The 12,500-nt window shown below is 42.0% G+C and overlaps 1 protein-coding gene across 1 annotated transcript in view; it reads left to right on the top strand.

The window, feature by feature from the left end:
- usp34 (ubiquitin specific peptidase 34) overlaps positions 1–12,500 on the top strand; it is a 245,563-nt gene that overhangs the window by 55,671 nt on the left and 177,392 nt on the right. Inside the window, 5 exon segments of the mRNA XM_084319311.1 lie at positions 3,641–3,833; positions 6,778–6,839; positions 8,134–8,215; positions 9,875–9,967; positions 11,806–11,931. Coding sequence (XP_084175437.1) covers positions 3,641–3,833; positions 6,778–6,839; positions 8,134–8,215; positions 9,875–9,967; positions 11,806–11,931 — 556 coding nt within the window.

The raw sequence follows: 12,500 nt of genomic DNA, 5'->3' as shown, positions 1-12,500 counted from the left end.
CAAATATTTTATTTATTGAACTTTAAAAAAGAAACTGAAAAACATGACCTGACTAAATGTTGATTATCTTGTTTTCATAATTGTCGGAAGACTATTCAAAGAATTTGATGAATTGCCAAACCCTACACATAACTACAGGAGATTTGGGGCTGCTAGCCAATTTGCAATGAATTCGTTGTCAATCGAAAAATAATCTGTATTTGAATATGTAGGAATCTGATGTATTTGAATACGTAGGAATCGTATGTATTTTAATATGTAGGAATATTATGTATTTGAATATGTAGGAATCTTATGTATTTGAATACGTAGGAATCTTATGTATTTGAATACGTAGGAATCTTATGTATTTGAATACGTAGGAATCTGATGTATTTGAATACGTAGGAATCTGATGTATTTGAATACGTAGGAATCTTATGTATTTGAATACGTAGGAATCTTATGTATTTGAATACGTAGGAATCTTATGTATTTGAATACGTAGCAATCTTATGTATTTGAATACGTAGCAATCTTATGTATTTGAATACGTAGGAATCTTATGTATTTGAATACGTAGCAATCTTATGTATTTGAATATGTAGAACCGCACATCCGAGCCTCCATGATTCCACCCGCTGTCGTATATATATATATATCCATTATGACACAACCTGCTCTGTTCAGCTATTATCATCTCCAGTCGGTGTGAAACGATAACAAAGCGGAGGAAACGGATGAGTTCGTTGCTCTCGGAGCTCCTCGACTAAAAGCAGCCCTAGGCCCGTCTGGAACTTTATTTTTGTATTTCTTTTTTTATATAAATCTTTATTCAAAATCATCAATTAACAAATTTCACAAAATATTAACAGATAATGAAACCTACACTCCCGCCCTCCCCCATCCCACCACTCATTCATTTAATGTTTTGTTTTGCGTGTGCTTGTGTATTATGACGAGTTGCATTAGATATGAGTTGATTCTGACACGGTAGAGCTGCTCTCTCATTTCTCTCCATGCTAAGCGACTGCAGCAGAGAGAGAGAGAGAGCGAGAGAAAGAGAGACAGAGAGAGAGAGAGAGAGAGGGGGAGCAGCACGCTCTCCCTCCCACATATCAAAGTGGCGCGCTTTTGTTGCTAGGAAGAGCTTCCCTCGCCATGGCAACAGTCGCCAGGGTGCTCCAGTCAGCTTCGCCTCACATGACCTTGGAGGAGCCAGACGGCATGGCCGTGACGCGGGTCATGTGACGCGGGTCATGTGACGCGGGTGGGCCGGCTTCAGGTCCGGCTCGACGTGCGGCTTTCAGACCACAAGGCCGAGACTAGAGACACTAGAGAGACTAGTGCCTTGTTGACCAGTGCTGTTGGCCAACAGTCCAGAAATAAAGAAATTAACTAAAATACACTATTAAAATGTAATTCTAATGTCAAAATATATATAAAAGAAAATGTAAATATATAATTGAAAAAATATTTATTTTAAAATATAAAATGTCAAAATATTATTTATTCTGCACACAATCTCTCACATTATTCCAAAGCTCTAAAATGTTTGGAACACATTCATTTATTTCGGTTCGACAGAACGCTTGCATTGTTGATTTGAACACGTGCCTCATGTTAAGTCGCGCACAGGGGTGCGTTGGTCACGGGACGGGGTTGCACGGCGTTCCACCTGGTCTGTGAGCAGGAGCACGCACACGCACGGATCGAGCGGGCACACAAGAATGCGCTGCGCTCGACTCATGCGCCAACTCGCCAAGTACCCACCTGGCTACTTTGCATAACAATAGCTCAGGTCGTCGGGTGTGTTCAAATACGTCCTCCTCGGATACATTCACACAAAACTTGTGAATGAAATGTGTAGAGGCAATTAGGCATCGTCTTTATTCTGTGCGCGCGCGAGGGAACATTTATGCGCATGCGCGGGAGCGCGCGACGTCAACAAAACACAGTGCAACCAGGTATGAAATCACCAACGCACCACTGTAGGGCTGTCTTAAATACTTCGAAGCTTTGTTCGATTGGCATGGGATTCGAATGGGAAAATAAAATTCGAACATAATACAAATTTGTTTTTGCAAAATTAACTACAACAAGCCATGCTGTTTGTTATTTAAGATGAGGTCGGACTCGGCACTGACAGATTTGTGTTCATTGTGCTGCTTTTATAAAGCCTCAAATGACTGCTTACAATATTTCATGAAAGTAGGGCTGCAACTAACGATTATTTTGGTAGTCGACTAATCTGTCGATTATTTTTTCGATTAGTCGACTAATCTAACGATTATTTCTGTCACACCCTCCATCTCTGCTTCCTGTGGGCGCGGCTCCTTTTCCGGGCTCTTAGCAGACTTCTTAGCTTAACATAACAGACCGACAGTAAGTTTGGGGGAACTAATGGGATAACTGGGGTTGCAACAAAAGTGCAACTAGGGCTAAAAACACAATGAAATAAAATAATTTATTTACACTGGAGTGTAAAAATGGCCGGATTTAGCACAAGGCTAATTTCCATCCGTTTTCCCCAAACATAAAAACAAGGACTCATCGAAACCTTAAGAAATGTACAAATACATAAAAAAAACATTTACATTTGGTGGACCGACCAGCGTTTCCGTTAGCCGGTAATTACCGGTTTTTGACCGGCAAAATCTGTTGAAGTCCGACATATTTAATCTCTCCGGTCATAGTGTCCGGTGAAAATAGTTCCCTCTGGGCACAGTTTGATTATTTGAATTGTATTTGGATGGGCTGGAGTTGGGTGGCCTATGCGATGAACGAAACAATCATTGCGTTTGTTGTCGTTGCTTCGCTCAGCGAGAGCTTGCTGCTGGATTTGCGGAAGGTATGCAGCTGCAGACCCACAGAACCCACCAGCTTTGCTGGCACAGTGCGGTCCCCAGACCTGGAAAGCTGCTCTGCGGGTCTGCAGCTGGATGCTTCTTGCAAACTAACTGCGACCGGCTCGCGCTGATAACAGCTTTCATTGTTGGACCGGCTGCTTGGTGGAGCAACGATGAAACGAATGTAATGAATCGTTCGTCGCATGGGCTATTTAATTTTGGCCTGTTTTGGTACGGTTCGGGTGGTCAAGTTGTGCTTGGAGGGAGTTGTTTTCACCGGACATTATGACCAGCACCAAGTCGTTGGGACTCGGAGGTGGAGATATACATCACGCAAACCCACGATAATGTTGCAGTCTCTCTGCAAAATTTCTCAGTTCTTCGCTTGATATAATTAATACAAATGTCCAATATAACGGAATTCGTTAGCTCATAAAAATGTGATTATAACAGACTGCTGTTTAGTGTCGGACCGACTGCCCACATACGCGGTCTATTTTATTTCAAGTCAGCAGCAGCACGGAGTATCGAGGGACTTATTTTATTTGGAATATATTAATGACTGTATACGCAAAAGTATCCTATAGTTTTAAGTAATAATATTATAAATCTACATGCCTTGAGGATGACATTCTTTATTCAATTGTTTTAAAGCTCAATAAACTATGACCGGAATTAATCTCATTTGTCCGGTAGATTGAAATCTTGCAGGTCACGGAGACCGGCAACAATTTTTTCTAACGGAAACCCTGGGACCGACGGCGTATTGCGGGTGCTAACGCCTCCCTGGCGCTGTGGTTGTTCCCCACCAGGTACCTGTGCAAGCTGTCGGACCAGGAGCTGCGTCAGAGCGCGGCCAGGAACATGGCGGACCTGATGTGGAGCACGGTCAAGGAGCCCCTGGACAGCGCGCTGTGCTTCGACAAGGAGAGCCTGGACCTGGCCTTCAAGTACTTCATGTCGCCCACGCTCACCATGAGGCTGGCGGGCCTCAGCCAGATCACCGTGAGTGTTGTCGCAGTGAAAGGGTTAACCTTCTGTAGTGTCGGAGTGAAAGGGGTTAACCGTTTGGTAGTGTGGCAGTGAAAGGGTTAACACGTAAATTTTTTTTTAGGATTCTTTTTTTGTAAACTTGAATGCGTCGTTCAACTCTTCCTTTACCCTTTCACTACCGCACTACAGACGGTCAGATTCAGAGTTTTATTTGCCCACATGGAAGCAATTCAATCGTACAGTTTTCGTACAAAATCATAAATAACGTTCTGGGTCTCAAATTTTGGGTCTCAATGAATCCAAAATGACATTGTGGTTAGAAGTGGTGGAGAAAATAAAAGCTAGCATATAATGGTAATGTCTGGTTAGGAGCGAGGGAAAATGGATGGATTATCCAATCCGGAAGGGGGGGGTACGAGCTGGAGCATATGTGTGTAGGTTTTTAGATAACAGGTATTAGGGGTATATCCTATATAAGACAATTAACTAAAATGTGATTTCATTGGATGTGCACTGACAACTAATGCTTGTATATCTTATCGTGTGTTGTCATGTTTGTTTATGTGTTTGTTTAAAAAATTATAAAAAAATAAAATACAAAAAAAAATAACGTTCTGCCATGGGCAAAAGGAGCAGGAAGAAGAAGTTACCTGCCCCCTATTCCTAAACTAAACGAGTATTACTTGATGGTTGGCGTACAACCTAATTTACACAAAATAATGATTCATACCATATACAAAGAAACAAACAATCCACAGATTAACACATTCGGGGCCATTGGGATTAGTCGGGGCCCACTTTATACGGCCAGCATATCAAAACAAACTTTCATTGTGCGTGAGGCTGTTTGTAGAGCTAAATCTATACTTTATATTATTGCTATCTGTCCATTCTCATTGTCAATTGACACTATAAACCGTCCCTTCAATATGCCTTAAATAAATGATTATTGATTACCAATAACGGCATGTGCGGCAATCGTGTGACGCCTGTTTCTTTCACCGGTTAAGCTTAGGCACTCTTTCGAAGTTGGTTAAGGTTAGAGTTTGTCTTTAGAGCAGGGCGATAGAACACCAGCCCTGATTCCAAACTCTAACCTTAACCAACTTCGAAAGAGTCGCCTAAGCTTAACAGATAGATAGATAGATAGATAGATAGATAGATAGATAGATAGATAGATAGATAGATAGATAGATAGATACTTTATTAATCCCCTTGGGGAAATTCAGGGTATCTCGCAGCTCACGCAGTATACAGACATTGACAGTTCTCATTCAGTTATTACACGTTATGTCTGCATCATGAATTAAAAATAAGCACATGATAAAATTCAATTAAATCATATCCATCAATATTAATAGGAGCGTGATTAGATAAAAGCAGGTGTATAAAACAGTGTATAAAAACAGGTGTAAAAACAGGTGTGTGGGTCAGAGGTCAAGGTCCCCCGCACTATATTGCGCTGTTGTACAGTCTGATGGCTGTGGGGACAAAGGACCTCCTGTGCCGCTCAGTCCGTGAGTGCAGGGAGATGAGCCGTCCGCTGCGACTGCTGCTCTGCCCCACCAGGGTGTGGTGGAGAGGGTGGTTGGTATTGCCCATGATGGCCAGCAGCTTGCTCTGCGTGCGGCTCTCCACCACGGTCCCCAGTGGGTCCAGTCTCCTCCCCACCACTGAGCCAGCCTTCTTGACCAGCTTATCCAGCCGCCTGGCATCCCTGGCCGTGGTATTACCACCCCAACAGACAGCGGCATAGAGGAGCACACTTGACACCACTGCCTGATAGAACATGAACAACATTTCCCCACACACATTAAAAGACCTGAGCCTCCTAAGGAAGAACAGCCTGCTCTGTCCTTTCTTGTAGAGCGCTTCCGCGTTTGCAGCCCAGGCCAGCTTATCGTCCAGGTGCACACCTAAATATTTGTATGTCTGCACCGTCGCAATGTTGTTTCCCCGTATGCTGACTGGTTGCAGAGGTGGTTTCGACCTGCGGAAATCCAGTACCATCTCCTTGGTCTTTTTTGCGTTCAGGAGAAGGCCGTTCCGTTCGCTCCAGTCGCTGAAGGCTCCCACCTGGTCCCTGTACTCTCCCTCCTGTCCCTTCCTCACACACGCCACAATTGCTGTGTCGTCCGAGTATTTTTGGACGTGGCAAGACTCAGAGTTGTAGTTGAAGTCTGCCGTGTAGAGGGTGAACAGGAACGGGGCGAGAACAGTCCCCTGTGGAGCCCCAGTGCTGCTGACCACTGTCTCCGAGACACAGTTGCCCATTCTGACAAACTGTGATAAACTAGGCGTTAGGTCGTTTGCAGGCTGTTGGAGCCGGAAATAGGCGCAGAAATAGGCGTCACACGATTGGCGCACATGTCACATGACCAGAAACGTCAGTGGCCAATCAGATTGCGCAAACCGAACGCGGAAGTACAACCCCATTAGGGAAAATATTCACGCGGCCGGACTATGTTCATATTCAAAACGGTATAAAACGAAAATGTACGGATGAAAAAAGAATGATTTTTTTGCACGTTGACCAGAAGCAGCTCAATGAGACTCGACGGCTTTATTAGACCCATAGCTATACTATAAAATATAGGTACCGTTTAGGTCTACAAAGTACAACTACGTTTACATGGGGTTGATGGACGGCACGCAAGTGGTCACTTCCCGGAAGGGGCGTGGCACTCAATGTGTTAAAAAGTCCTTGGAATTCAAATCAACCATTCGCATTATAAGTTTTGTTCATGATGAAATGTTTATGAATCAAGAAATTGCATTTTTTTTAAATTATCTAAAGTGTAACTAATTGTCGGAAATTGGTTTTAAGTTATAAATATATATATATAGAGTGCTTGGTAAAGTACTTGAAAGTCCTTGAATAAAATGTTGCAATGTCTGTGGGAGCCCTGTTGGGCACGCGGTGGTCACCCGGGTCTCTGTTCCTCTGTCTCCTCAGAACCAGCTCCACACCTTCAACGACGTGTGCAACAACGAGTCCCTGGTGTCCGACACGGAGACGTGAGTAGAGCCGCGAGCGAGAGGCCGCCGCTGCGCACCTCGTAACGCACCTCGTAACGTACCTCGTAAACTAGGGCTCGGCGATACATCGATTTTTATCCATTAATTCAAATTCATGATTTAGGAGGATGTGTAAAAATGAAAATCGATTTTTTTTTTTTTTTTTTTTTTTAAATCTTTTTCCCCCTCCATTTTCCTCCAATTCCCAATCCCCTTTTTGGTCGCTGCGCACTTACCCCCCACAGTCGGTCTGGGAGAGTGGAGGCTATCACGTGCTTCCTCCGACACACGTCCAGCCAATCAACCGCTTCTTTTCACCTGGCAGCGCGGACTCTCACTGACAGGGTGTAACGTGTGGGATCACACTACCCCCCTTAGATCCTATCCGCGCTGAGCAGGCCCCCCGACCGAACTGTAGGAGTCGCTGTTTACAACGACCTGGACCCACCCCGCCAGCTTCTCCCACCCTCTAATACAGCCAATAGACCTATCTCAAACCCTGCCCCTTTTCTTGATCCTCCAATCACAGCTGTCGCTTACCTCGGACAAACTTTGTTTGTACGAGGAAGTCCGAGGTAAGCGACAGCTGTGATTGGAGGATCAAGAAAAGGGGCAGGGTTTGAGATAGGTCCATTGTATTAGTGTGAATGGCCAGCCAAGCTGGTGACAACCCCGGAGCTGTGAGCTGGATTCGAACAGGCGAATCTAGCCGCTCCGGGGTTTGGTGACGAACGCAATCTCCGTTACGCCACCTGACCGCCCAGATTTGCACTTTATTAATCCCAATAGGGAAATTCATTCTTATTTGATGATCAAGAGGCACCTTTTATTTGTTTTAAGTGAAGTTTGGTGAAAAAGCAAGTTATTGCACTATTAATCCCAATAGGGACATTCATCTTTGTTTGATCAAGAGTAATTTTTTATATATATATATATAAAATATGTAAGTGAAGATTGGTGAAAGTTAGGTTTGCACTTCAATCCCAATAGGGAAATTCATCTTGGTTTGATATTTATTTTTTGTGTCAAATAAAAACAAAGCTTATTTGAATGATTTCCTTGGCGTTTCTATTTGTTAAGAGAAAAAAATCGATTAAAATCGGATGTGGTGTGAAAAAATCTGAGATTCTATCTTCAGGCCATATCGCCCAGCCCTATCGTACATATCGCCCAGCCCTATCGTACATATCGCCCAGCCCTATCGTACATATCGCCCAGCCCTATCGTACACGCACCTCGTGACGCTTCACCAGATGTTGCTTCGGCGCTAAAACTCAGCACTTTGTCCACACAGGTCGATAGCAAAGGAACTAGCCGACTGGCTTATCAACAACAACGTGGTGGAGCACATTTTTGGACCAAATTTGCACATCGAGGTGGGTTCTTCCTGGGTCTGGGTCACGTAACACTTGGGGTGATAACGAACAGAAATGTAATCCTTGCACTGAAGAACCAGATTATTCTGTTTTTAAAATGTTTGGACATCCCATGTATTTGCAAGTTGATCCAAATCACTTTGGAGTCTGAACATAATACATCACAAGAAAGTACTCATCCGCTACTGTCTTTAACTATGAATGAACACAACACTCGAACTCACCATCTTTAGATAATAAAGTACTCAACCTCTACTGTCTTTAACTATGAATGAACCAAACACTAACTCACCATCTTTAGATAATAAAGTACTCAACCTCTACTGTCTTTAACTATGAATGAACCAAAAACTAACTTACCATCTTTAGATAATAAAGTACTCAACCTCTACTGTCTTTAACTATGAATGAACACAACACTCTAACTTACCATCTTTAGATAATAAAGTACTCAACCTCTACTGTCTTTAACTATGAATGAACACAACACTCGAACTCACCATCTTTAGATAATAAAGTACTCAACCTCTACTGTCTTTAACTATGAATGAACACAACACTCTAACTCAGTGGTTCCCAAAGTCGGGGTCGCGACCCAAAGGTGGGCCGCGAGCAGCCACGGATGGGCCGCGAGATGATCTAAAAAAAATAAAAAAAAAAATAAAAAAAAATAAAAAAAACATTTTTTTTATTTTTTATTTTTTTATTTTTTATTTTTTTATTTAAAAAATTTTTGTCAGGCCACTGAACTTAGAAGCAGGCCAGGACAGTGTTTCTAGTTGTATTCTAAAATTATATTCTATAGTATTCTAAAATGTGACTATATGGTTTTATATTAACTTAATAAATAAACAAAAACGAAAAATCTACTTATTTCAACGAACATTTCAAACTAAATAACAGATTATGCACATAAAACGCTGAAAACAACCGAAGCAACAATAGTATTTTAATGAGGCTATTATTATTATCATTATTATTTTGCAACAAGTTAGCCCTCACATAAATAGCACATATAAATGAATAACTAACTTGAACTAACTTAATAGGATTGAAGTGATATTTGGCTTAAAAAATCGGTCGCATGACAAAAAAAAAAAAAAAGCCAGACGATGTGCATTGGGCCGCGGCTCTCTGACGCCTTATTTTCTGGGCCCCGGCCTGAAAAGTTTGGGAACCCCTAACTGACCATCTTTAGATAATAAAGTACTCAACCTCTACTGTCTTTAACTATGAATGAACACAACACTAACTCACCATCTTTAGTCTAATAAAGTACTCAACCTCTACTGTCTTTAACTATGAATGAACACAACACTAACTCACCATCTTTAGTCTAATAAAGTACTCAACCTCTACTGTCTTTAACTATGAATGAACACAACACACTAACTTACCATCTTTAGATAATAAAGTTAGAAAACATCGTTCCTCTAACAACGTACAACTGGGTTTTATATGGTTCTTCATCTGAGGTACTAAATGATTGAGAGATATAATCCACTTTTCTCCATCAGAGAGAGAGAGAGAGAGAGTGCGAACATAATTCAGTGACTCACAAAGGTAGAAAATGAAGGTCTCTTGTGGTCAGCAGTAATGCCCCCCCCGCTGGGTAATGCCCTGCACCTGTTTGACGTTAACGCTGCCACCTCTCTCCAGATCATTAAGCAGTGCCAGGTGATCCTGAACTTCCTGGCGGCGGAGGGCAGGCTCAGCACCCAGCACGTGGACTGCATCTGGGCCGCGGCACAGGTGACCCCATCAGGGCCGTCCATGTTAACCCTTTCACTACCACACTACAGAAGGTTAACCCTTTACTATCACACTACAGACGGTTAACCGTCTGTAGTGTGGTAGTGAAAGGGTTAACCTTCTGTAGTGTGGTAGTGAAAGGGTTAACCGTCTGTAGTGTGGTAGTGAAAGGGTTAACCTTCTGTAGTGTGGTAGTGAAAGGGTTAACTGTCTGTACTGTGATAGCTAAATGACAAAATGTAAATGTAATTATCTGAAATGGAAAAGAAAAAAACTCTAACCCTAACTAACCGTACCGTCATGCACTTGTCCTAATAAACTAACCTACACTGTAACACTCAACACTTTGATGAACATTGTCACTCAGCTGATAGAGTTGTGCCCTTCCTGATGACTTGTCGTACAGAACTTGTAAGTCGCTTTGGATAAAAGCGTCAGCTAAATGACAAAATGTAAATAGTAAAGGGTTAACCTTCTGTAGTGTGGTAGTGAAATGGTTAACCGTCTGTAGTGTGATAGTAAAGGGTTAACCTTTTGTAGTGGTAGTGAAAGGGTTAACCGTCTGTAGTGTGATGGTGAAAGGGTTAACATTCTGTAGTGTGGTAGTGAAAGGGTTAACCTTCTGTAGTGTGGTAGTGAAAGGGTTAACCTTCTGTAGTGTGGTAGTGAAAGGGTTAACCGTCTGTAGTGTGGTAGTGAAAGGGTTAACCTTCTGTAGTGTGATAGTAAAGGGTTAACCTTCTGTAGTGTGATAGTAAAGGGTTAACCTTCTGTAGTGTGGTAGTGAAAGGGTTAACCTTCTGTAGTGTGGTAGTGAAAGGTTAACCGTCTGTAGTGGTAGTGAAAGGGTTAACCTGTGTCTAATCTGCCCATCGCATTATCAAAGACTATTTTCCAGTCAGTGCTGTCAAGGCAGATTGTTTTTTTATCGCGTCGTTTCCGTTTCAGAGCAGTTAGAAAAGCCCCCGAAAAACAGCCCATTCTGGAGCATTCTATGAAAATCGTCTTTTAGTGGAATATTCCACAACGTTGATATTCGTCTGCCTTTTTATGAATCGTTTTCAAATAAACGCTAGATGATCAATATTATACGTGCACGCAAGCACATTACGGCCGCGCACGGATAATCGCCTCGTTGATTTCCTCTCTGACTTTTACAGTGAAACCGAAAGAGGACATTTCACAAAACAGCTTATAACTTCATCAGACTTACTCTGATTATCCTACCACTGATAACATAGAGTCCTTACCTGACATCAGATGGTATCCAACTGGTATATTCCAATTCCTGATCACCATTCGAAAAAATCGATACGTGTATGGATCCAACGCGATACTGTAGAACTCCATGATCAGCGGGGATCTGAGGTTCCAAAATGAACTGTGGTAACCCCGGCTGGATCAGTGGACTGGAAAATGTGGAGTACCGGATTTTTTTCCCCATTCATTTTCATTGAGTCCATTCCAAAATCACTTATGTCATCTGGGAGACGACAGGGGGCGCTTTTTTCCACAGTGATCGCCGGCGCCGCTCGGCTATACTCGGGTAGGCTCGGGTGATGCAATAATTTTTCAGATCGCTAGAAAATAAAAAATAAAATAATTCCGAGAAATCTCGTGAGTGGCTTTCAACCACCTATAAAAAAACACGAGAAATCTCGTGAGTGGCACGGAAAGAGTTAAACAAACAAGAACTATATATATATTTTACATATTTATATAGTTCTTGTTTGTTTAAAAAAAGGAAACGTTGACTAACTACCGGTATATATATATAGTTATCTCTGAGTAGCTGTCATGGGTTCACATGTGTGTTTGATCCACTTGATGTCTTGCAGCTGAAGCACTGCAGCCGCTACATCCACGACCTGTTCCCCTCGCTGATCAAGAACCTGGACCCAGTGCCCCTCAGACACGTGCTCAACCTGGTGTCAGGCCTGCACCCCAGCGCCCACACGGAGCAGGTACACACACACACACACACACACACACACACACACACACACACACACACACACACACACACACACACACACACACACGTAGGGCTGAGTCCAAACGTTCGAACGTTCTGACCTTTGTTCGTTACGTAGGCATTCGAATTCTAAATCAACATTCTAATTTATTTTTTAATAAATTGAGGATTTAGTTTGAGAAATAAATAAAAAAGTAAAAAAAAAATTTAAAACTAAATCCTCACTTTCAATAAAGTGATTAATCTGATTAAATGAGTATTTTTCTTTTATTAAATCAACTTTCTTTAATGAATATAACTCATCAGTTTCGTCAACATAAATAATCCAATAAGGGCACGGTTGGTATGAAAGTGATGGTGACGTCTTATGTATAATATTATAATATTAGTGTAGCCAAAGTGTAGCATTGGTTTAAACGGATAAAAAAAAAAATTATAATAATAATAATAATAAAAAATTCGAATTGTCAACATTATGATCGAAGCATTCGGTACAGCCCTAAATAGTATAATATTAGTGTAGCCTAATCTTTATCTGCAACTGTGAAGAAAAACCCC

The sequence above is a fragment of the Notolepis coatsorum genome (assembly GCF_963971535.1).
Source record: "Notolepis coatsorum genome assembly, chromosome: 7".
NCBI classification, from domain to species: Eukaryota; Metazoa; Chordata; class Actinopteri; order Aulopiformes; family Paralepididae; genus Notolepis; species Notolepis coatsorum.
This window is presented reverse-complemented; position numbering and strand designations above follow the sequence as displayed.